This window comes from Vigna umbellata, chromosome 1 (genome assembly GCF_029865625.1).
Source record: "Vigna umbellata cultivar VRB3 chromosome 1, Vumbellata_1.0, whole genome shotgun sequence".
NCBI classification, from domain to species: Eukaryota; Viridiplantae; Streptophyta; class Magnoliopsida; order Fabales; family Fabaceae; genus Vigna; species Vigna umbellata.
In genome coordinates this window covers 44,667,050-44,693,640 of record NC_142165.1, presented here as the reverse complement: position 1 = coordinate 44,693,640, position 26,591 = coordinate 44,667,050, and the positions used below count along the sequence as shown (strand labels likewise).

At 29.2% G+C, this 26,591-nt stretch overlaps 2 protein-coding genes and 1 pseudogene across 2 annotated transcripts; 2 read left to right on the top strand and 1 right to left on the bottom strand.

The window, feature by feature from the left end:
- The first annotated feature begins 526 nt into the window (after positions 1–526).
- On the top strand, positions 527–3,912 carry LOC124832372 (patellin-3-like). The gene is made up of 4 exons (XM_047306563.2): positions 527–1,950; positions 2,235–2,359; positions 2,451–2,586; positions 3,412–3,912. Exons 1-4 carry the CDS (start codon positions 697–699, stop codon positions 3,667–3,669), a joined length of 1,773 nt encoding a protein of 590 aa, XP_047162519.1. The 5' UTR covers positions 527–696; the 3' UTR covers positions 3,670–3,912.
- A 9,585-nt stretch (positions 3,913–13,497) lies between these two features.
- LOC148205473 (defensin-like protein) lies at positions 13,498–14,213 on the top strand. The gene is made up of 2 exons (XM_088103316.1): positions 13,498–13,652; positions 13,750–14,213. The coding sequence occupies exons 1-2, from the start codon at positions 13,508–13,510 to the stop codon at positions 13,914–13,916; spliced, it is 312 nt and encodes a 103-aa protein (XP_087959442.1). The 5' UTR covers positions 13,498–13,507; the 3' UTR covers positions 13,917–14,213.
- Positions 14,214–16,302: 2,089 nt separating this feature from the next.
- LOC124832371 (putative E3 ubiquitin-protein ligase ARI2 pseudogene) lies at positions 16,303–17,237 on the bottom strand (annotated as a pseudogene).
- Between the last annotated feature and the right edge of the window lie 9,354 nt (positions 17,238–26,591).

Sequence of the window (26,591 nt, the reverse complement as noted above, 5' to 3'; positions counted from 1 at the left end):
ATAAAACCACTTAAAAATATTGTTAATTATGTGTAAATGTAAATTGATTTTCTTTAGGAAACATATAATTTCATAAAACCTCGTCCCTGAATTTGGTTTTACTATGTAAACGAATTTAATTCGATAAAACCGCGTGTATTAGATAATGTGAAGTTGTTTTTAGTTTAGAAACGTATATAATTAGTCAAACACGTGTAAATTACTTACTTCTATAATCTTTAGTGCATTTAATCTATATTTTTTATTATATGAAATAAAAAACAAAATCATTGCATATTTTAACGGCAACATTGTTATATTAATATTAAGTTGTCTGAGAATGAAAGGGTTGGAAAGTGGGGGGTGAGTAACTGGTAAGTAGGGCCACGATCCGTTGGATAATTGGGTGTAGCCGGCAAAACCGCCGTTGATTTTCCTAATTCCGAGTTACAACGTTACATTACAATGTATACAACAAAACTGGTCCCACACATGGGTCCCACCTTCGACGTTAAGGTTTCTCCTTCCAAGCTGTCACAGCACACAACACAACACGATCTTCCCTTCTTACATTACTCCCTCTCCACTACACTCATGACTCACCGCTTCCTCCGTCACTCTTTATAAACCCTCTCTCACACGTTCTTCATTCACAATACTCTCTTCTTCGTTTTCCTTTCTTCTCATCGTTTCTCACTATAAACTTCTCTATCTCATATGGCTGAGGAGGCTTCAAACCAAGCGCCATCTTCTCAAGAGTCTGTGGTGCAAGTGGAGGAAGTGGTCGTAACTGATGTTCTTCAGCCTGTAGACAAAACACCACCACCGCCAACTACAACGACCAGTGTTTCTGTTGAGAGAGATTCACCGCCACAACCTGAGCCTGAGGCGCCGGAGAAGAAGCCTGTTGAGGAAACCGTCACTCTCGAGACTCACCTCTCCAAACCCAGCAACGCTGATGACAGCACCAATGATGAGAAAGACCCTGAATTCAACGAAGAAAGCACCAAACTTTCCGACCTGTCGGAAAACCAAAACAAGGCACTCCAGGACCTCAAGAACCTCGTTCAAGAAGCTCTAAAAAATCATGAGTTTTTCTCCAAAGAAGAAAAGAAGACACCACCGCCAACGGCTTCTGCTGCTGACAAGGAAGAACAACAACAGCCGCAGCAACAAGAAGTTGTGACTGAAGCTGCCCCAGAAAAAATCGAGGAGGAACCTGTTGAAACAAAGAAAGAGGACGAAGTTGAAACAAAGAAAGAGGAACAAGTAGAAAAAGAAGAAGAGAAGAAGGAGGAAGCGAAGGAAACGAAGGATGATGCTACTGTGGATGATGATGGAGCAAAAACTGTGGAGGCCATTGAAGAGACCGTTGTTGCTGTCTCTTCATCTGTTCAGTCTCAAGCTGAAGAGAAAGCTTCTGAAACAGAAGCCAAAGAGGAAGCTTCGCCGCCACTTCCACCCGAAGAAGTTTCCATTTGGGGAGTGCCACTTCTTGCTGACGAGAGGAGCGATGTGATTCTTTTGAAGTTTCTGCGCGCGAGAGAGTTTAAAGTTAAGGAGGCGTTCACCATGCTGAAGAACTCGATCCGGTGGAGGAAGGAGTTTGGGATGGAGGAGCTGATTGAGGAGAAGCTGGGGGATGAGTTGGAGAAGGTGGTGTTCATGCATGGCTCTGACAAGGAGGGACACCCCGTGTGTTACAACATATACGGGGAGTTCCAGAACAAGGATTTGTACAGGAACACTTTTTCCGATGAGGAGAAGAGAGAGAAGTTCCTCAGATGGAGAATTCAGTTCCTGGAAAAGAGTATAAGGAAGTTGGATTTCAACCCTGGTGGCATTTGCACCATTGTTCAGGTCAATGATCTCAAGAACTCTCCTGGACCTGCCAAGTGGGAACTCAGACAAGCCACAAAAAGTGCCCTACAATTGCTTCAAGACAATTACCCTGAATTTGTAGCCAAACAGGTACTCTCCTAAACTGTTACAAATAATTGTTTCTAATGATAAATTGTTCAAATTTTGAAATGTGTGGATGTGCTTATTCCAAATTGAGATTTTAGATGAGATGTAGTATCTGATTATCTCCGTAGTTCTGATTATCTATTTATTAGTCTTTTTGGATGCTCCTTTGATTCCCCAGCATGAATTTGAATGATTAAATGCAAAGATTGGATGCCGCGCACACAATACACATGCTAATCAAATTAAAACGTGTGTGGTTTTAAATCCTCGTTTTCGTTTTGGTTCAGGTTTTCATTAATGTACCATGGTGGTACCTGGCAGTGAATAGGATGATAAGCCCTTTTCTTACTGTAAGGAGCAAGAGTAAGTTTGTCTTTGCTGGGCCTTCTAAATCAACGGAAACCCTTTTGAGGTGAGGACATAAAGTTTCAATTGTTGTTTTTGGTTTGGTTTATATTTGGGTTGTTGATGGTTTTGATGTGTCTGTCTCTTTGCACTTTCAGATACATAGCCCCGGAGCAGCTTCCGGTGAAGTACGGTGGATTGAGCAAAGATGGGGAGTTCGCAAATACCGATGCTGTCACAGAAATCACAGTGAGGCCGGCAGCAAAGCATACCGTGGAATTTTCAGTCACCGAGGTGGGTTGCCCATTGCCTTTTTTCGGAGTTGATAGGTTTTTGAGAACCAAATAATGCAGCCTCGGAATGGGGAATCTTTCATAGGATTCCCTGTTCTCGATATTTTATGCCACAAAATGTGCAGGCCTTGAAGAAAGTTAAATTTCAGGAGCAAATTAATCAATACACCGTATATTAGTAAAATTAAAAATGAATACGATAAATTCGGTAGAGGTTTGAAATAAACATAAAAGCTAGCTTCTTTTCTTAGCTATCTTTTGCAGGGAGGTTGAAATTGTCACATTTTATTTCATATATTTCTCAATAACCATTCTTTAGAGCCAAATTTCTACTCGTGCTCAGGAAACAAATAAAGTGGACCACTTTTGATGTTTGATAAGCTAGGTTCTGCAAAAGATAAAGTAACGTTGAATGTTAAATTTGTCAGATATATCAATAATGATTGATGACAGAAATTGATGTTCGATCAAATGCAACCAACAATAAGGGAAACACGGGAAGAAAACTTGAGAGAAAAAAGAAAAGAGGAGTAAAAGTCCGAGAGGACAAAAAAAATTCAACAGCCCATAAACTCTATCAAGTATAGATAACTAATTAATGATTATGATTTTGATATTAATGTCCATCAATGTATAAGGTTGCATATTTGAGTTCTACATGTTATTGTTATTATTAGAAGCTGTAATAGGACTTATACCTGCAAATTAAGTCCACGTATAGCAGTTGAAGTCCTACAATTGATGAATAGATAGAAACATGATGAGAATGTTTGGCAGAATGGTTTTATTTACCTATGTTTTGTGCATGTGTGATGGGAACGTGCAGAACTGTTTACTCTCTTGGGAGCTGAGAGTAATAGGGTGGGAAGTGAGCTATGGTGCAGAATTTGTACCAGATTCAGAAGGAAGCTATACAATAATTGTCCAGAAGACTAGAAAGGTTGGTTCATCAGAAGAACCAGTGCTTTGCAATAGTTTTAAGGTTGGTGAACCTGGAAAAGTTGTTCTCACAATTGACAACACAAGCTCCAAGAAGAAGAAGCTCTTGTACCGTTTGAAGACCAAACCTTCACCCTCAGACTAAAGTTATCATTATTATGTTTATGTTTAGGTGGGAAAGGGAAGAACAGTACCTGCATTGGTTGCTTACATTCCTGCATCAACTTTTACCAAGACACCAGAGCTTCAAAGATTAATCATGACTTTCCTGCTGTTCATATATGAATATAAAGTTTTTGTTTTGCTTTTTTTTGTTTCAATGATTATTATTATTATAATTCTTATGTGTTCAACCATATCATATAATTATATATACCCTTTCTGTGTTTCTCTTGGTATGATTATTTATTGTTGTTGTTATCACTGAAGATAAATATCAAGGTCCGTTTTTGAATTTGGGGTGTCTTTTGAGTTGTTCTTATTCATATTTTGGAGAAGTTGTTGCTCCATTTGTATGTTATGAATATCATGTAAATTTTGGTGGGACCTCTATCTGTGTCTCTCTGTCTGTACCTAAAGCATGAAGTGTTTGAGAGCTGTCATGATCTGTGTTCCCATCAGAGAAAAGAAAGTGATGATGTGAATGTCTATAATGGCTGTGTCACGTTGTTATATTGTGGTTATGATTCAAAAAGCTCATTGACTCACTTTCATTATACCAACTTAAAACCATTTTTGGATTTTTCTTTCGGTGTTCTAAACTTGGGTTGTGAAATAAATTCAGTTTTTCTTGACATGTTTTGAAAATATATGCATACACTATCTGAAATGAATGTTTTTTTTTAATGAAAGCTAGATCAAGGTTTCTTTTACAACTCAGTGTATAAATTCAAAATTGTTCTTGAACTAAATCTATGAACTTTATTGCTAGCATTTTGTTTAAAATATTTTCAAGGATTCTATCTGTATTGTCATGCCTATCCATTAAAAACAACTAGGTCCCATTAAGGTACATATTGAGAATTGGAATTGGAATCAAATCTTTAAAATTGGATCTGAACATTTCCATTTTTGGTGCATATATCGAAATTGAAAATTTAATTCTTCAATTCTGTAAAATTAAAAATCAGTCTATTCATAAAATAGTTAGTTAACTGAGTTTTAGTTCAGATCTTCAGAATTATATTTCTAGTTATTATAGTTACAAGTTTAAAAAGAATATTATATTTTCTTTATTCTCAAATAGTTGTCATAATAGACGTGCATCATAAAGAAACCAATAAATCTACAAATATTTAGAAAGAAAAATTGATCGTCAGAGCAGATTATCACTCTACTTTAACTTTACAATTTTTTACTTTAATCCCTTCAAAGAAAAACTATTCATTTTAATATTTTTTCCATTACCATTTTGTAAGAACTTAAGTGAATAACATTTTTAAGTTCAGAAACTAAAGTAAAATTTTCAAAATATTAAAGAAAATTAAGGCTGAAACACTAGAAATGATAAATAGATTCGTGACAAATAACTCGTTTTTGTAAATATTGTACCAACTCGTTTTTGTTTTGATAAAAAGTTTCTGAATGCCATCATCCTTCAAGCCTTGTTCACATATGGGAGGATTTGTGAGAGATAATTTGGAGAGAGTGATGGAATGAATTTGAGGAGATTTGAGAATAAATTGTTATTTGTTTGAGTGAATTTGAAGGTAATTGAAAGTAGGTTTGAAAGTAAAGTTTGTGAGAATTATTGTAAGATTTGATTGATGTGACATTAACCTGTTGCTTTTATATTTGATTATATGTTTCTGGCTTTGGAACGTGATCCATTAACAATGTGTTTGTGCTTTGTTTTATTTGTTGGCTGTGTTGTTTTAGATCAACGAAGAAGCCAGCGAATACAAGAGAACTGGATACATAAAATTGGGAATCGAATACAACTTTATATATGTGAGTATGGTTTACTTGTAATCGAATAACTGCATGCATGTTTTTCACCGTGGTATTTTAGAATCATTCGAGCGTAAAGCTGGCTTTTTAAACAAAATCCTCTCAAATCCAAATAACATCACGGGTGATAAAATATAACGTATCTCGCAAATCTGTTTAAATCATTCCTCACAAATCTCTTCAAAAGAACACGTTTTATCCCCCTAATCAGCGTTCACATTTTCTTTTGAACAGGATAATCCCTTCATGCTAACCGAGTATAAGACATCATTTTAAGAATAAAAATAGAATTATAAAAGAAAAGTGTAAGAAAACATTACATTAAAATAAATCTTACTTTTGGTGGGTATTTCTATGAAATTATAATAAAACAAGAAATAACTTTAAAAACATTTTTTAACCAGTGAGAAAGATTATTTTATTTTTCTGTGTTAAATATTTTAGAAAGTATTATCATTGCCATATGTTATATAACTCTTTTGGCTGGCTCCAACTCATGACTCTGGGCTACTACAACTACTTACAACATCCAACCAATCATAAATATCCTTCACATATTTTATTTAATCTCTCTGCTATTAAATTTATATATAATGGTAGGAGACAAGTTACTTAAAAGACTCAAAAGGAGATTAATTTTATTAAGTATTCTCCCAATTAAAAAGGACCATAGTATAAACATGATTAGTCCAAATATTAAATTTATAATAACATTTTCTGACAAATAGCCACTATATTGCATAGCTATAGTTAGAAACTGTTAATGGATTTACTGAAGCAGAAAAAAAAAGATTGAATCTTTGAGTTGCATATGGTAGCCATGAAGAAGAGTGGCATGTGTAAATTGAGAAAATAAGAAGACATTGAAAGAACCCAAAGATATTAAAAGTGGGTGCTTTAACTTTTGTGCACCGAATTTCATCATAAAGACCACTGATTACTCTAAACTAGCTAGCTTTTGATCTGTTTAAAAAATCTTTAGGCACTGTTTGGCTTCTTTTTTCAAACAAACTTTTGATCCTTTTAAGGCATGAAGTGCAGGAGGAGCATGATTTAGACCAAACAGGAGGAGCAATGTTATAGAAATGTTTTTGTTTCTTTAGTTAGACAAAGCCTTCAAACAAAACATCTTACTACTTTTTCCTCCTTCATCATGCCTGTCAGATCAACGATATTCATGTTTCTTCCTGTGTTTGTTATTTTAAGGAAAAGTGGGTTCAAAAATGGTTTAAAGATAAAACACAACAAGTGGAAAAATTCTCAATCATTTTTTTCCTGATTTTAAAAAAATAAAATCTTTTGGAATCCAATTGTTGAAAGTGGCAACAATAAAAAAAAATGTTTTTTTTTCGAAAAGAAAAAGATAAAAGGAAAGGAGATTAGAAAAGAGCAATGGGATCTGAGGGAATCGAATTCTGATGAAAAGAGAACGAAGGAAGGAGAATATTTGAAGTTGAAAATGATACGTCAAATGTTGCAGTCTCTTAACGTTAGGAGTTGTCGATTTCGGTGTTCGCAAGTCACAAGCATTAACGAAGGGACAGAAAAACGATTCTGTGATAAGAAAAAGTGTAAAAACTAAAGTGGCATGGTTTCCAAAGATGTTATGTGTTTTGTTTTGATTAATAAGGAGATGCAACATTCAGAGACTCCAAAAGAAACAAAGTGAGAAAATGGTGCCACTTTAGTTCACTCATTGCTGTTTTTCTTTTGTATGTACCTTTTATCAGCATATGTTTTTATTAAATAAAAAAAAATAAATTGAAATTACTATTGAGATGTAAGAAATATTAAAAAATAAAAGTTAAATTGTATGGTTGTAGAAAAATTTGTAACTACGATCTTATATGTGAAAGAAATATTTTACTGTATTATATATATATATATATATATATATATATATATATATATATATATATATATATATATATAAAAAGGCTATATAAAACAAAGTCTCGTTAAAAATTATTATAAATTATATAAAAAAGTCATAGCTAATAATGATTCAAACTTAGTTATTTATCTAGTAAATTTATTTATCAGAATTGTGCTAGACTAAAATGTTTAAGAGTAGAAGAGCAGCCTGGGCTTGTAAATTTTGTAGTCTGTGTTTCAGGGTTACTTTCTACACCACCCCACATTGCTCTCTGTACCACCACATTTTTTAAAATTCTAAAACTATCTTTTATATTTTAAAATATCCTACATCTCCACATTTTTTCTTCAATGGATGTCAACATCCTATGTCACATCTGTTAACGGATATGTTACATCCGTTCAAATTTTTTTTAGTTTTTCGTTTATTAATTTAATATTTTTTATATTATTAAGTAAACGGATGTGTCATATTCATAGTTTTTTTTTCTTAGTTCATTAATTTATATATTTTAAATTAATCTATAAATATTATTTAATTTTATTTTAAATTTATTATATAATTATATATAAATTAATTTTATTTTATTTAATAAAATAATAATTATTAATTTAATTTATATATTATTATTTAATTCATTATTATAATATAAATATTATAAATGAAACGGATGTGTCGCATTTTTTTAATTTATTAGTTTATATATTTTAAATTAATATATATATATTATTTAATTTAATTAATAATAATTATTTAATTAAATAAAATAAAATTAGTTTTCGTAATATATTATAGAAAATAAAAAATTAAAGTAATTTATAAAAATAATTAAAATATAATATTTAAAAAACTAAAAAAAAATACTTAAACGGATGTGGTCACATCCTTAACGGATGTGGCACATCCGTTGAATATAATTAATTAAAAAATTGGGTATAGGATGATGAAATAGATGTTAATATCCGTTTTATATCAAGAATAAATTAGGTATGGGACGGTACAGGAAACAATGGATGGTGGTGAAGAGAGCAGTGTTTTAAGATCTTAAATTTGGCCCATATAGATAAAGCATAGTGCCCACGGCCTGCTACGTTTTAAAAAAATTAAAATCATTCATCATTGACTAATGTTTAACCAAATTGGACAAGATTTTCTTTTTATACCCCTTATTTTCTCTAAAAAGTTTGAATTTAGGATAAAATCAATCAACTTCAAACCGAGAGAGTATTTAATTGGTTTGACTTGTTTCTTTGATTTAATTATTAAGTTGGGATAAACTTAATTTATCACATTTTGATTTTTTTATAACAATTTATTGTCTATTTTATGTTGTTAGGAAATGAAATTTATTGTCTATTTTGATTTAGTTCTATGATTGGACCTGTATTTCCACAAACCATATGATGGCAGCTTACAAGCTTCTCTGCGCACACGTCATTGCTTTGCATGTCACTTATCTTCCACCTCTCACACATACAGCCATATATAACTACATCATCACCCTCACTTCATTTCCACCTCAACAATTCATCACTCATGGAGAGAAAAACTTTCAGCTTCATGTTCTTGCTCCTTCTTGTCTTAGCCTCTGGTAAGATGCATATACAATATACAATTCTTTTTCTCTCTATATATATATATATATATGATGTTATTTATGATGTTATTTGAGTGATTAATGTTTTATGATGTGAAATCAGATGTGGCTGTAGAGAGAGGAGAAGCTGAAACTTGTACGACAAAGAACGAAGAGTGGGCAGGAAGATGCATAGATTATGAGGGCAGGTGTCAAAAATGGTGCAGGAACGAAGGTTACCAAGGAGGCTGGTGCAGAGGCCCGCGCTCCTGCTATTGCCTCTTCAACTGTTGAACTTCACAACAAAACCCTTTTCTTATATTATATCATGTTATCACAAATAAATATAGTAGCATCACTGCTACATCATGTTATCACAAATAAATAAGTAGCATCACTGCTACATCATGTTAGCACAAATAAATATAGTAGCATCACTGCTACTATAGTACTACGTTGGACCACACCTCCGATACTATCGAAAATTTGTCTGGAAGAAAGTGTTGTCAGTTTTGAAAAATATATTTGTTTAAGTGTTTTTAAAGTGCATTAGAATTAATATTTAAAGAAAATACAGTTTATTTATTTTACTTAAACTTTTCTGAACAATTTAATCATTTTATTTAATCTTTTGTGTTTTACATGAAATGAATTTATTTTCCATTAAGTACTTAAGTTTGCGTGTTCAATTTGTTTTCTCCAACCATCAAGTATCATAATTGGAACAAAATAACTAACCTAAACACATTATAAGAAACTTATTAAAACTGTAATAAGAGTTATTGTCTCCCATCATTGGCTTAAAATTTGCAAGGTATTGGCTTAAAATTTGCAATGTATTGATTATCATTAAACAATACTTTTCTCTTATTAATTGATTTGTAATTAATAATGACCAGTGTAGTTATTTATTTAGACTAGAACTGAACTAAAAATATAACTAGTTTATTATATAAATAATATTTAATTTTAAAGTGTATCATAAATTTTAAGTAGCGTTTACTATTAAGAAATATTTAATATAAATAATTAACATAAATCTTAATGACATTTAAAGCAAAATTAATAACTATTATTAGTAAAATGTATTCCATTAATAAAATAAATTATAGAAATTATAAGGAGAAGGAAGATAAATACTACTTTTACATCAATCACTCACTATATCATCACACGTGGTCAACTTTTATTTGATGATGAGAGTAGAAAATGATATTTGTAACATGTTTTTCAGCTGTTGTTATGTTGTTTCCATAAGTCAACTTTTATTCATTAGAGGTTTATTTTTGACATTTGAGGGCGGTGCACAAGTCATTATTAGTGATACAAACATGTCTTTGATGAATTTCATCGACAATGTGTTTTCTCAGTCATATTAGTTGTTATGTCGCTTTCATATTATAAAAAATGTCAAAGTGAAGTGCAAAATGTTAGTTGATTGTGTTGAAGCAAGAGATGTGGTAATAGAAGCATGAGAGAATGTCATGGATGTGAATATCAGTCTATGTTTGGTGACTGTGTCAATCGCCTTGAATACACCTGCCGTTTATGGCCTTTATTATTTGAATATGTCAATAATACTTGAATTATTCCATATAATACTTACTTTGTAAAGGCATTGGAAAACAATATAGGAGATCTTTATTCTTATTGGGATTTCATTCACAACATCATTATCTTGCAACATAATAGGATTAAAGCGTCCTTCGAAAAGTCTTAATCTTATGAATGAAGTTTATAAAGGAATAAGATATAGAAGACTTGTTGGGCGAATATCCACGTATGCTTTGAGACTAATTGCTGAAGAATTACAACCAATACAATATATGAGACTGGATAGGATAATATGTGGATGCATACTTAGAAGAATTAGCACGTTTTGACCTTAGTGTCATTCCTTTAGGTGAATTTTGATGTCATGTGGACATGATTGACTATTTTAGACATTGTATCAAATGAATCACAACTAGAGTTATCCATACAACATGAGCTTCATATAGTTGAAGAACGATTTAAGGAGGTTGATATGCTTCATAAGAGTTATCCATACAACATTAGCACGTGGGAGTCAATTTGATCTTCCCCCAATCCTAAAGAATAATATTTAATATAAAATTTATTTCAACTAAACAATAACCATTAAAATTAAAATTTTGCACTTATCTGACTCTGCCATACCGAATAAGCAACATGGTGAATGTAATGTGTCAATACTGAAGCATCCACTAGACCTCCAGGAAATCCACCTTTAGCAACACCTTGATGTTCCTCCTCCTCCTCAATATCATGCTCCTTAAGTGCATGCTCCTCAACTGCATCCTCCTCAAACCTCACATCTCCATGCTCCTCAATAAGAACATTAGGTTGAACTGTTCCATGTCTTCTGCGAACAGAAGTAGTAGGTCTCCTCCTATCACCCTGTAAGAAACTTTCTCCATGATACCCCTCGAGTATGAGTCATATCTATTCTAGATTTTTTTATAAACAACATTACACAAAAAATAACCAATTCAAATAATTATACAACTATAAAATACAATTATATTATTAAATAAATCATGATAACTTAAAAAATAAAATAAAATTGCACTATTAAAAAAATATTAAATCAATTGAAAACAATTAATTTAAATTCAAATCAATTAAACTAATTCATTATAAAATTAAATAATATTATTACAAACAAAATAACTTAAATTCTTAAAAAATTATAAAAAAATTAATTTATTTCAAATTAAATTGAATTAATTGTAATATTTATATCATTAAAAAAATCGTCGTATTTTATAAAATAATTTAACAACATATCTTCAAATTATAAAAATTTAAAAAACTTTAAAACAAATAAAAAAACGTTAAATTCTATAAAATTTAATAAATATTAAGTAATTACAAAAAATTAATTTTAATTCAAAATAAATTTAATTAATTAAATTTTTTACCTAATTGTAAAAATATAATATTTCAGAAAAAATAAGTGACAAAACATCTTTAAATTACTAAAAAAATAAAAAACTTTAAGACAAATTAAACATTAAATAACTGAAAACAAAAAAAATTAATCAATTTAACTAATTCCTTAATATATTATTACAAATAAAAAACTATACATTCTATAAAATTATAAAAATAAAAAATAATTATTGAATATTTACATACTAAATTATTTCGTTCAAAATAAATAAAATTAATTCAAATCTTTATATAAATAAATAATTAATTAAAATATAAGAATTTAATTAAAAAAAATAAGAAACTATAAAAAAATTACATATCTATCAAATAATTAAATATTATTAACCATAAAATAATTAACAGAAAATTAAAAAAATTAAAACAAAATATTTAATGGCAAAAATATAACAACAATCGATTTTCTTAACATTAAATTTAAATATAAAGATAATATCATCAAAATAAAAATAAAGAAGAAAAAACTGGAAATGGAATATTATCGAATGTTGACATATGGAGGCTGAATCGATTATTCAATCCCATCATATTTTCATATCCGATTAACACCATATCAGCCATGATTCACACCAGACCAGCCATTATAATTCACCCATTTTGTAGTCTGTGTTTTGAGATCTTAAATTTGGCCCATATAAACAAAGCCTAATGTCCATGGCCTGTTACGATTTATAAAAAATTCAAATCATTCATCACCGACTTTTTATACCCCTTATTTTTCTAAAAAATTTGAATTTAGGATAAAATCAATTAACTTCAAACCGTGAGTATTTAATTGGTTTGACTTGATTGTTTGATTTAATTATTAAGTTGGAACAAACTTAATTTATTATATTTTTATTTTTTTATGACAATTTATTGTCTATTTTATGTTGTTAGGGAATGAAATTATTCTTTATCCTATTGATTATTTTTTTTATTATTTAGCATTTAGTTTGTTTGATTTCCCTTTATATGTATACCTTTTTATTTTTATACCTAAAATATAACAAGTAGTAAACACATCTAAATCAAGACCCTTAAAAACATTAGATAAAACTATAAAATAAAAAAATCAATGAAAAAGAGAGAAACAATCATAGCAGAAGGAAAAAAAATCAATGCAAGAGATCCGAAAACTTAAACTTAGGTATGATAATTACTTTTGTTAAAATTTGAAGTTAAAGAAATTGATTTATTGTTGGCAAAAAATATCAGATTTATTTGATCCACTAATATTCTTTTCTCTTCACATCTTTAATTTGTTTTTTCTAATATTTTTCATAAAATACTCCTCTAATGCTCGGTAAAAGTTGATAAAATAACTAAATCAAACTAATTTAAAATGAAGATCTAACTATAAAAGGATCTAACAAATCCAATAGCAGATTTAGAAGAAAAAAAATTCTCAACAAAAGATTTGCATGCCAGCTACCTCGATTGTCCACATAACCATTAATTCACTTGCAAATTTTAACGTGCGAAAGCTGAAAAGTAAACACAGAAAAGCAGAATTTACATTGGCACCGTTTGCCAAGTCAATGTGTGTGGTTCTATGATTGGACCTGCACTTCCACAAACCATATGATGGCAGCTTACAAGCTTTTCTGCGACACGTCATTGCTTTGCATGTCACTTATCTTCCACCTCTCACACATACAGCCATATATAACTACATCATCACCCTCACTTCATTCCCACCTCAACAATTCATCACTCATGGAGAGAAAAACTTTCAGCTTCTTGCTCTTGCTCCTTCTTGTCTTAGCCTCTGGTAAGATGCATATACAATATACAATTCTTTCTCTCTCTCTATACGATGTTATTTATGATGTTATTTGAGTGATTAATGTGTTATGATGTGAAATCAGATGTGGCCGTAGAGAGAGGAGAAGCTAAAACTTGTATGATAAAGAAAGAAGGGTGGGGAAGATGCTTAATTGATACCACCTGTGCACATTCCTGCAGGAACAAAGGTTACAAAGGAGGCAATTGCAAAGGCATTAGGCGCACCTGCTATTGCCTCCTCGACTGTTGAACTTCACAACAAATCCCTTTTCTTATATTATATCATGTTATCGCAAATAAATATAGCAGCATCACTGCTGCTAGTACTATGTAGTTTTCGCTTCCTGCTGCTACTGGCTTTTAAGTTACTATATATATATATATATATATATATATATTGCCATCATATATGTTTTGTATATGTATATGGCGTACTGTCATGAGCAAGTATGATGTTCTGATCTGTTTATGGGTCCATCTTCTTGCTCTGTTAAGAGTGTAATAATAAATATGTAATGGAAAATATAATGGGCTTTTCTGTTCTTCATTGATGAACTTTCACTTGGAACAAAGACTCTGAACTGTGTTATACGTGAACACACCATCCAATACTTTGACTTCAAAATACTAGCAGTGCTAGTTTATGCAGAAGAAAATGATTTTTCACTTAACTTCTGATGGAACAACTATGGAGTTTCAATGTTGTGTCTGTTTTCTTTTATATTAAATAAGTAGTAGAATTACATTTCTCATTTTAAGAGGAAATACTGATAATAAACTTAAATTTTTTAATTTAATTATTTAATTTTTATAATTTAAAATGATTAAGGGTATTTGGTTACTAATAATTAATGAACTAATAATTAAAATAGTTTAAAATAACGAAGAATTAAAAATATGTCATATATAATATTGTTATAAAATAGAATAAATTTTAAATTGTTTCAAAATTGGCTATATGAAACTTATGCTCTTGGTCTTGTGACTCTGTTTCAAAATTGTTGTCTCTGCTTCGTCTGTACCAAATTCTTTATTTTCTATCTTCACCCCTCCTTTGTCCTAACTTACAAATTTCATCCTGATTCATCTTTCTTCTTCCTTCCATACTTTCAATCTAAAACTATATAAATTATTAATATTTTTAAATATGTTTAATCTAAAATTATATAAATTTGCATAGTAGATATTTTTGATGGAGATGTTTTTATGAGACACATTTCCAAGGCATCTTTATTGAAGCCGTGCAAGAATTCCAGTAAAATTGTGTTATGCATAGTAAAATTGTGTTAGAATTTTTGTTTGATTATCTATTCAACACTTATAATATTTTTGTGTTAGTATTTTTGTTTGAGTACACCATTCCATACTTATAATATAATGTATTCATTTTAAAACATGAACAGTCTCAATCTAAGATTTTTCATTTTGTTTGTGATTTATATTAACTAATGTGTGGGTAGGACCACACCTCGGATTCTATTGAAAATTTGTCTTGAAGGTGTTGTCAGTATTGAAAAATATATTCGGTTACATGTTTTTAAAGTGCTTTCTAAAAGTAAGTATTAATATTTAAAGAAAATACAATTTAATTATTTTATTTAAACTTTTCTGTGTTTTACATCATGAAATGAATTTATTTTCCATTAAGTACTTAAGTTCGGGTCAAACTGTAAGAAACTTATTAAAACTGTAATAAGAGTTATTGTCTGGCATCATTGGCTTAAAATTTGCAATGTATTACTTATCATTAAACAATACTTTCTCTTATTAATTGATTTTTAGTTAATAATGACCAGTGTAGTTATTTATTTAGACTAGAACTGAACTAAAAATATAACTAGTACATTATATAAATAATATTTAACTTTAAAGTGTATCATAAATTTTAAGTAGCATTTACTATCAAGAAATATTTAATATAAATAATTAACATAAATCTTAATGACATTTGAAGCAAAATTAATAATTATTATCAGTGAAATGTATTCCATTAATAAAATAGATTATAGAAATTATAAGGAGAAGGAAGATAAATACTACTTTTACATCATCACTCACGTGGTCGACTTCTATACTTTTATTCTGGATGATTTTCGGTCTTGATGAGAGTATAAAATAGAATCTGTAAAAGATTTTCTAACTTGTGAGATATGCAACTCACATTAATCATAGCTTATGTTTCTTAATTGTTAACTGTTATGTTAAACACATTTTGTGTGTGAAAGGCTAACGTCTCTGTGTTCTGTGTGGGCATGTGGGAATGAAGAGAGGAAAAAAAAGTGGTTGAATGAATCAACAAAAGAAAGAAAAAGACATAAATATTTGAAGTTCTACTTCTTCCGACTCTTCTTTCTCTTTATCGTTTGTCCCTGATTGTTTTATTGTGTTATTCTTCTTTTTTCACGTTCCACTTCTTCCTCTCATTCTTTAATTGTGATAAAATTGTGGTATCAGAGTGTGGTGGACTTTCATTAACTGGTGTGCTTAGTGAGAGATTCCAAGTGATGGTGAAAGCAATTGATCAGCCATGCCAAGATCGGTGTGTAATGGTGGTGTGGTGGTGTTTGAAGGATTCGTCGTAAGATGCATAATAAACCCTAAAAAAATAAACTTATAATCTTTAAACGGAACGAATGTCAACATCCGTTTAAAGGAAAACGGATGTCGATAGCTGGTAGAAAGTGAGTTTTATACCGGTTATGATAATGCATATACTGATATAGATCCCTCTTTGCACGTTCTGCCGTTTTTTCTTGCTCTTTGTAGGATCACAACTATGACCAGCTATACTTGACCAAGTATGCTCTCAGCCAGTAGCTCCACCGCACAACCAACAAAATGCTTGACCACAGATACAGCTAACCAAGTTACAACCACCATTCTTCTCCACTGGTTTGTGACACTTTGGTCATGGTTTTGTATGAACGGTTATCCAATTAACAGTTTCTGACTCATCTCGACACTTCTTAGCCCAAAGCTCCCACATCAGGCATGAACAAGGTGAGTGTGCTTCTGACAAGCACCTAAAACAAAACTGTAAACCACATGAACATTCTACCTCACACAATTCATCATCCTCAACCCGTATTGCATTCCCACAATGAGGTGTACTGGGACATCATTTAACTCTTTTATTGTCTTCAATGTAAGATTAAAGAAGAAAGCGTTCATATTTCTCTGCCATATCAGGGTGCTTTCTACTGAGTAGAGTTCTAACCACAACTTCATCACATATGGAATTGCACTTGTGTTGCATGCATCTAATACGTTTACTTTGACCCTCATTTATTTTAACAATAAAATACTCAATCCAACAGGAGTTGCAAAAGCAATGACCACAATCCATTCTTGTTGTTTCGACCCTAGCAACATCCTCCATGCAGATGTAGCACATTACTGTAGAAGGAACGGATGAGTCAGAGTCGGGATGTTCATCCACAATAACACCAGCCTCACCAAAGAGAAATGCTTTCCCCTTGTCTACATATACTGCAAACAACTTCTCCACATCCCAACGATGATAAATTAGCAGTGTACGAGCGTGTTGCTCTCTTACCGATAGCATCTCCATTACTCTCCACAATTTCTAGTATCACGCACGAGATGTCTATATCGCGTGAAGGAGGTGTGTTGGAAGTCACACATCGACTAGAGAATAAGGCCAATTCATAGTTTATAATTGGGTGCAAACCTCACCCTACAAGCCGATTTTGTGGGATTGAGTTAGACTTAAAAACCCACTTTCTAATAATATTTGTTATGCCTTAAACCCATTGACGAATGCTCACATCCGTTTAAAGTTACATGTTTATTTTCCAGTTTACTTTTATTAGTTTATTTTTTAATATATTTTTGATGTATTTTAATAATGTATTCTTGAAGATCTTTATTGTTATTAGTTTATATTTATATTTTTTTTGTATTTTGCAGTTATATATAATTAGTTTTTTGTTTTAATGTTTTTGTATAATATATTTTTTATATATGGTTTTTGTATTCTTTAAAAGTTTTATAATTATATAAAAAAGTATTTATTAGTTTAATTATATGAAATATATAATTTTATTATATTAATATTTTTGTAAGTGAGAATCTGAAAAGAGAGAAAAGGAGAGTTGGGAGGTGGGATTGAGTGAAAAGTAAAAGTGGATAGAAAGATAGAGTTTGAGTTTAAAGTAAATATATAGGGTTAAAAGTAAAAAAAGTTATTTTTGTAATTAAATTCTTTTTACATAAAGTTGGGGAGGTGGAGGGAGAAGTGGTGATGGTAGAGGAAGCAACAACCATATTTGAAACAGGTTATGAGTTGTTGTAAGGCAACATGTGGTGGGCCTGGCTAATGGATCACGCGGGTTGGGTTCCACTGGTTAATGGGTTTAAAAATGTAAAACAGCCCACCTTTTAATGGAGGATTGGTTAGATTAAAAATAAAATACAATAATAATGAAAGAAATTATATTGCATGTGAAAAATTTACATAAAATTTATATACATTATATCTAATCTCAATGAATAAGAAGTTTACCTACTTCCATACATTCTGAACTCAAAAATAAATCAAAAGAGTGGAATAGATAAAAAGGAAAATGAAGTGCTTGTTGAATGTGTCTTTTGCTTGTCTTAGTTTCGTTTCCACTCCAAAAACTCCCTCACTTTGTTCAAAGCTCGAATTTTTACCACATTATAACTAAATGTTGTATATGGGTAGTATATTCTCATGAAGTGTACATTCAACACTCTATTTAATTCTTTATAATATTCCTTTAATTTTTCATTTCATAAAAAATAAGAAAAATAATTAAAATTCTATTTTAAATGTGATTTTAAAAAGTTACTTATTATTTTACACCATTTTGCTATTTCTTCGTTTAATGTTTAAAAAAAAATTCAATGTATGATGAAAGTCAAAGAAGAATATAATTGAAAAAGAAGGTTATATTATCTTAATATTTTAAAATAACATTTAATAAAATTATTGAAAAAACAACAATAATAAGGAAAGAGAGAGAGTAAGGAAGTACCAACTATTCATAATTTGAATAGAGCACCTTAATGAATTAAATGTAACTCTTCAGGTTTAATTAATCAAATGACAATTATGCATGCTTTAATAATAGAGCCGTTTCAAAAACGTGTTTTAACTTTATTTTTTCCGAAACTATAACACTATTTTGGTAATTAGGTTTATTAAATTTTAACTAATCTATTTTGTTTTAACAATTCAGAACTTAAAATAGAACTTGTAATTTCTTTTATAAGTTTAAATTTCAAAAACCATATGTAAATAATTTGAAATCACCAAATTCATAAATTTGAATTTAATGTTATAATATTAGTATTTAGATTTAAGAAACCGATCATAACATTTTTAAAGTTTAAAGCTTTTAAAAATCATGTATAATTTTTTTAAAGTACTTAAGATCAATAAATTCAAAAAAATTTAAACTAAAATATTTCTTAATAGCAAGAAAGAATAGCCTTAATTAAATTTAAGTATCTCATAAATTTGTATATTTTAAATTGAGTTCATATTACATGTTTTTTCTATTCAAATTTTTTATATTTTCAATTGAGTTGTAATTATATTGTTTATTTTTTTTTATAACGTGGTTCAGATCCTGTATTGTCATCATGTCATGGTCTTTCATGTTAAAAAAAAAAATACAATATTGTGTAGTTATAATATAAAAAATATTAAAATAATAAAATTATTTATTATTTATTATTTTACATTAAATCATAAACCCTTGAACTTTTAACATGCATGCCAAACAAGGAAGCAAGATGGCAGATAATCATGTCTCTTAATAAACAAGAAAAATTAAATGAGAGGAACTCAACTGAAAAAATATAATAGCCTTGAATCCAATGTATAGAAAAAATATGATAAAAACTCGTTTGAAAATACACAATGCAAAGGGACTTGAAGTTTAATTAAGCTAAGCGTATATTTATAACAATTTTAAAAGTTTATAATATCAATAATTTATAACAATTTTTACATATAAATTTAAATTTAATTATTTAGAAAACAATTACAGTTATACACTTATACAATATAATAACCCTATCTAAAAAAAGTCTATAAATTCATAAGTAATTTACACTATCACATGTTTTTTTTTCTAAAAAATAAGAATATGTATACAATTTTTTACGTACTTACACAAACACAATATAGTTAAATATAGTTTTCAAATAAAGTTATGTTTACATCAATAAATTTTAACATTTTAATTATGTTAACGCTTCAAAGTTTATTAATAATATGTCATCTTTGATATATGTTCCATTCTTACGAAAAAAAATATACATACAATCAGTTTTCCATCTTAAAAGTAAAAATCACATTAAACCCATTTAATTAATGTAACAATTAAGCAGTGTACGTTATATTGATAAAGAAACCAGTAACAAACATTACAAATTTTAAAAAGTAATAGTCAAATTTCATCTTAAAATTTAAATTAGTTTTAATGTAAAATATTAATCACCCGTTGTTATTTTAATTAAAAATATATTAAACCCTTTTTTTATGTTTTTTAAATAAGACATTTAGTTATTATTTTTTGAAATTTGTAACGCTTACTTTTTTTTTATCAATATAACTTATTAACAAGTGCATGTTACATAGACCAACAAATGTTACACATTTAGAAAATAATAATCAAATTTCATTTAAAATACACAAAAATTTTCTTGAATTAAGTAATTCCCCAAATAGAGTTGCATCACGCACGTGTCATCTTTGCACGTGCAACTACATATCTCTGACCTCTTTCCATTGCATCATTATATAAAGAAGTTGATAAGAGAAAAACCACAATATATTCCCTTGCAAGTAGTTTCAGAGCTTGAAGAATTTTCATCGATATGGAGAGAAAAACAACATTAGGGTTTATGCTGCTTCTCATCGTAATCTTTGCTTCCGGTAAGATATTATATTCATGAACTTGTTTTTTGTTTTACTGAATGAAGTGTTGTGAAACTAATGAATGAAAGTGATGAAATAGATGTGGCCGTGAAGAGAACAGATGCCGCAATATCTACAGTGCCGAGCAAGACGTTCAAGTATGAATGCTTCAGCGATCCGAGTTGTGACAGTGTATGTAAAACCGAAGGTTATACCAGCGGCAAGTGCGAAGGTGTCCTTCATCGATGCATGTGTACCAAAACTAATTGTTGAAATTTATTCGCTTTTCTTTCAATAAAAACCCAACAAATCCATTTATCAACCATCTTATATATATCTTCCTCTCTCTCTCTACACACTTTAACCATTTCTATATGTTATTATAACAATTATTAATTAATCGCAACTCATTATTGTAAAATTTAAACTCTAAATTAGACTAAATTAAATTTCACATTTTGAATTGAAGTTTTATAAAATGTTTTCTGTTTATTAATTATTTAAAATTTTTATATTTTTAATTGAATTTCATCGTCTTAAAAAAAATTATATGCTATTAATATAAATTAATATTATTTTTTAATGTATATACATATATAAGATTAAAATAATTTATTATTTTATATTAATTACAATATTATTTTATATTATTCATAAATCTAATATTTTTAATATGTACAAAATACAAAATTGTAAGATGATAAAAATTATATTTCTCAATTAAGGAAAAAAAATTAAACATCAAGAATTTAATTAAAAAAATATAATAATTTTGAATCTATTATATCATAAACTCAATTGAAAATATACATAACAAAAATTTAAAACTTAATTAAGTCAATAGAATATTTATAACATTTTTAAAAGTTTATAATTTCAGTAATTTATAACAAATTTTAAACATGTGAATCTAAATTTAATCATTTACAAAATAATTATAGTTATGCAATTATACAATATTTACATACTTATATATAAAAAGCCTATGAACATCAGAAAATAATTTGCAAGATTGTATTTTTTTTTTCTAATAATGAGATTTATACATACATTTACATACTTAACCAAACACAAATGGTTAGATACATGTTGCATTCATGCTGGAAATCGGATTTCCATCTTAAAAGTAAAATCACTTTAGACTGGCTTAATGTAGTAATTACTCACTTAATGTAGTAATTAAGAGTATTCGTTTCTTAACCAAGAAAGAAACAAGAAGCAAAACGTTACAATACCAGAAAAAAAAGTGTTTTTTCCTCTTTGAACGTCTCCACTTCATTGTATATTCGTTTTCATATCACAATTTTAAACAAGATTCTTAATTATATAAGAGCAAAAAATATTTTTCTGTCTTGAAAATATATATTTTTCTATAATAAGAAAATAAAATATTAATAATTACATAATTTATTAATGATTTATCAACGAAAAAAATTCATCGATAAAAAGAATAATAAATTTTTCGCTCAAAACTCATGTTTAAGTCAATAACCTCCAACCACCAATAACAATGAGATCAAAGTTTTACCAGACGCCAATAACTCTCACATCAAAACATTAGCAACACAAAATATGAGTAAGTTGCGCACCACGCACTCGTTGGAAAGCCTCTATTGTGCAACCATTTAGCCACTGCGACATAAGCAGAAGCCACTATGAACCCGTTGGATTTGAAAATTGCATCCATGCAGTTCACCATCGTTCAAGCAACACCCACCTACTACATCTCCACTAGAACCAATTTGCACACCACAAAACTTGCACAAGGGAGAACCTTGACAGATTTGAATTCATGTGGGTTTGGAATAAAATTTGGAACCACAATCACCATGCACAGGTAAAAAACAAAAAAAGAAAAAGTAAAGAGAAAAAAGAAGATGAACTTGCATTATTTACTTACCTATTTTACTTTTGAATTTCATCGATAAATTTTTATATTGATAGTTGTAAGACTCATGAAAAATATTTATAATAGTAAATTTTAGCATTTTATTAGTAATAATAATAATTTTAATGGATAGAAAAATTTAAATTTTTGGATATAAAATTTTAGTAATTCTAGAAAGATAGGTTCAAATTGTTGATAACTTAATTAGGATTTTTTTAGAAAAGTGAATAGTGAATAGTGAATAGTGAATAGTGAATAGTAAAAAAAATAAAAATTGAAAGGATAAGAATTCCTACGTAGCATGGAAGGAGTTAGGATCAGATTTGATCAAGTTGATGATTAAAATATTATTTTTAAAATAATATTAAAATAATAAATAATATTAAAAAATTAATGAATAGTAAAATTTTTTTACCTATAAATAGTCATGGGAGGGAAGGGTATTCTGCACCAAGAAGAAGAAGAAGAATCAAGTGAGAGCTTGAGAAATAGAGAAGAAAGAGTTAGGGAGAAATTTTTAGTTGCAAGAAGAGTAAAGGTTCTGAAGAGTTTTCGGGGAAACAAATTCGGAGCAAGAGAAGTCTGGAATAGAGGTAGGGGAGCTAACATTTCGAATATTTTCATGTCTTGAAATTCTGTGTAAATACTGTTAATGCTTATTATTTATTTATATTGAATTTTTGTGTTAATATTATATGCTGTTATTTTGAATCTGTAAATAAGAAATTTGTTAAAACTAGTTGAGGAACACTTTGGCTAAGGAAAGACTTGGTACTTAAGTTGTCCATTGTGACACACCTCTCTTTCCTGGAAGTCTACTCGACAAGCTTTTAACTTAAATCTTGTTGAACAGATTATGTACTGTTAAACTATTGTGCAATATATCTCGTTGGAATGAATTCATGATATTGTGGTAGATACAAAATTATGAATTTTAATTGTGTTGATTGTAATTTATTATATTGGATTTGAATTTATGCGCCTGAACATGATATGAGTATTATGGGGAGATTTCGTAATGGTATAACGTGAGTTTAGGAATGTGAGCATTGTATGAGTCTCGTGGAGAGATTCTGTAATGATGTGGTAATTGTGTATATGTTGATGTTGAGGGTTATGTAGTTGGAGATTATCCTGATACTCTAATAATCATCTAGTCTCAAGTAGAGAGGGATGAATTATGTGGTGAGAGGAGCAGGAGGTCCTGGTCTATGTGCCGGTTTTGGACATAGTGTTGAGGTTTTTACCTTGTGAATGGTATGGAGTATTTTGGAAGTATATTTGTAAGAAAAAGTAGAAGTCATCACAAGTACATAACCTCCCGTGACCGCTCATCAACGTATCATCCGGATGAGTGTCTTTTGAGTATTGTGGTGTTCATTGGGTATTGTGGAACGAGTGTCTAATAGGAATTGTGGTATGATGGTTTGAGGGTGTATGACATAATTATTATATGATGTTAGTATCAAAGCAATTATGCATGTTTTATAAATGATTTGTTGCATGTTAGCTCACCCTACTTGTTTGTGTTTGGGTATGTACGATGATCGTATAATTCGTTATACGGGAGTAGATGAAGGAATGTCGTCTATCAAGTATGAAATTTTAAGTGTGAGATTACGGGATGTTACCGTAAATGTAATGTTAGAATATATAAATTATGAATTATCCAGTGTGAAATATTGGGATATTACAATAGTCATTAAAAGACATTATCAATGAATTTTTTTATCCATAATTATCAACGAACATTATCAATAACCTTTTCTTTGATAATTATGAATAAATTTTTAAATAAATAATTGCCGATGATATTTTTTTTTTCGTAATTATCGACAAAACAAAAATTCATTATAAATTTTACCCTGAGATTTTTAGTAATAAATTTTTTCTTAATAAATAAAAGAATATAATAAAAATTCATTTAAAAATACACCATAGGACTTAATGAAGCTAAGCGTTTATGTATAACGTTTCTAAAAGTTTATAACTTCAATAATTTATAACAATTTATAAACAGATACATTTAAATTTAATTATTTAGAAAAAAAATTATAGTTATACACTTATCCAATATAATACCCTATCTAAAAAAAATCTATAAATTAAAAAAGAATAGAAATATGTATACAAATATTTACATTTACACAAAACGCAATGGTTAAGTATATATATGTTCCATTCCTACTGAAAAATATGTACATAGAACTGGATTTTCTTCTTTAAAAGTAAAAATTACATTAAACCCACTTAATGTAACAATTAAGAAGTGTATGTTACATTGGTCAAGAAACAAGAAACAAACGTTACAAATTTTAAAAAATAATATTCAAATTTAATTTAAAAAACAACAAAAGTAAAATTTCAGTATAGAGAATTTAAAATTTCCTTGAAAATTAGTTTGTAATTAAAATTTCTCATCTATTAATATATTATTTTAATTCAAAGTTTTATGTAAGTTTTTTTTTATGAATTTTAATATCTTGCAAAATTTATTTGTAAATAAAACATTATTTTAATATGCATGCCATGCTTACATAAATTTCCTAAAATTGAAAGAAATTATTTATGTTAATAAAATATTCCTACTATTAAACAACTCATAGTGAATACTATAATAAAAGGAAAATGATACTTTGACAACATTTTAAACTGTCTATGTGTCATTCTGTAATTGGTCTATATTGGTATTTGTGATTATTATTATTGATTGTGGAATGATTTTGGACCAATCACAGAATGACACGTAAACAGTGTTAAAATGTTGTCAAAAGAGTGTTGTCAAAGTATCATTGTCCATAATAAAAATAAGTTTATATTAGAGAGATCTTTAGTGCATGATAAAAATTTGATTTTTATAATAAATTGGGTTTGACTTGCACCTGTAAAACTGTTTTTTAAACAACGAATTAATGAAAAGGAAAGAGACAAATATAAAAAATATAACATAACGGATCATTCAAATAGTAGAGTTCATCAAATTTAATATTAAAGAAAAATATTAAATATTCATAAATAAATCATGCTCACACGTGTGGTTTGACTGGGAGCAATTTTGAAATGGAGTTCTCACGTTATCATTACTTATGTCCAAAGACTAATGATATCATGACACACTTTTACATTCATTTGACATAGACTATAAGGATAAAATAGTCATAAAAGTTTAAATCTTTTTATTGTTTCAAAAAAGAAGAGAATAAAAAATAAGTAAGGGTAGTGTCAAATAAATGTAAAAGATTTAGGTGTCAAAAAATTATTAGTCATTTTCAAAGAATAATGATACCATGACACACTTTTACATTCATTTGATATAGACTACAAGAATAAAATTGTCATAAAAGTGTAAATTTTTGTATTTTTTCAAGAAAGTAGAGACTAAAAAGTAAGGTAATGTCAAATGTAAAAATTTAGGTGTTTGAAAAAAATCCTTACTCATTCTCAAATGGAGTTACACACACGTGTCATCTTTGCACGTGCAACTACATTTAGCAACTGCAATATTACTCTATATAAGAACCTCCAGAGAGACAACATTTTCATCACTTCCTGCCATAGCCAGAGCTACTCAATCACAGACAGAGATATATAGAAGGAGATTCTCATCTAATGGAGAGGAAAACACTAGGGTTTTTGTTCTTGCTGTTCCTTGTGTTCGCTGCTGGTAATGAAGATTAATAACATATTTTTCGACTTAATTATTACTTTTATACAATAGTATTGTTTGTCTTAATTAATGGAAGAAATTAATGAATGAAGCAGATGTGGCAGTGAAGAGGGCGGAGGGGAAAGTTTGCTGGACTAAAAGCCGGGTGTACACTAGTACATGCTACAGCAACGAAATCTGTGGAAATTACTGTAAGGGCGATGGTTTCGACGGCGGCGACTGTGGAGGCGAACGTCACGTCTGCTTCTGCAGCAAGAATTGTTAAAATTCATCCATTATCTTGTACCAGTTATTACCATCTTTTCAAACGATTAATAAATTTAAAATGGGGTTATGATAAAGATTAGTTGATGGACTGTTAATTCTGCCTTTCTTTCTCCGTAACAGCAAACCCTAAAACATGTTTTGAACAGAGTGCAGAAACTATATTTTGAAAGTCCAAAAACCATAAAAGAAA

What these genes read in the sequence shown, in the direction of transcription:
- LOC124832372 (XM_047306563.2), top strand. Translation starts at nt 697, where the DNA reads ATGGCTGAGGAGGCTTCAAACCAAGCGCCATCTTCTCAAGAGTCTGTG. An exon ending in CTGAATTTGTAGCCAAACAG is followed by an intron (nt 1,951 to 2,234) that starts GTACTCTCCTAA and finishes GTTTTGGTTCAG; the next exon opens with GTTTTCATTAATGTACCATG. An exon ending in TCAACGGAAACCCTTTTGAG is followed by an intron (nt 2,360 to 2,450) that starts GTGAGGACATAA and finishes TTGCACTTTCAG; the next exon opens with ATACATAGCCCCGGAGCAGC.
- LOC148205473 (XM_088103316.1), top strand. Translation starts at nt 13,508, where the DNA reads ATGTCACTTATCTTCCACCTCTCACACATACAGCCATATATAACTACA. An exon ending in CCTTCTTGTCTTAGCCTCTG is followed by an intron (nt 13,653 to 13,749) that starts GTAAGATGCATA and finishes ATGTGAAATCAG; the next exon opens with ATGTGGCCGTAGAGAGAGGA.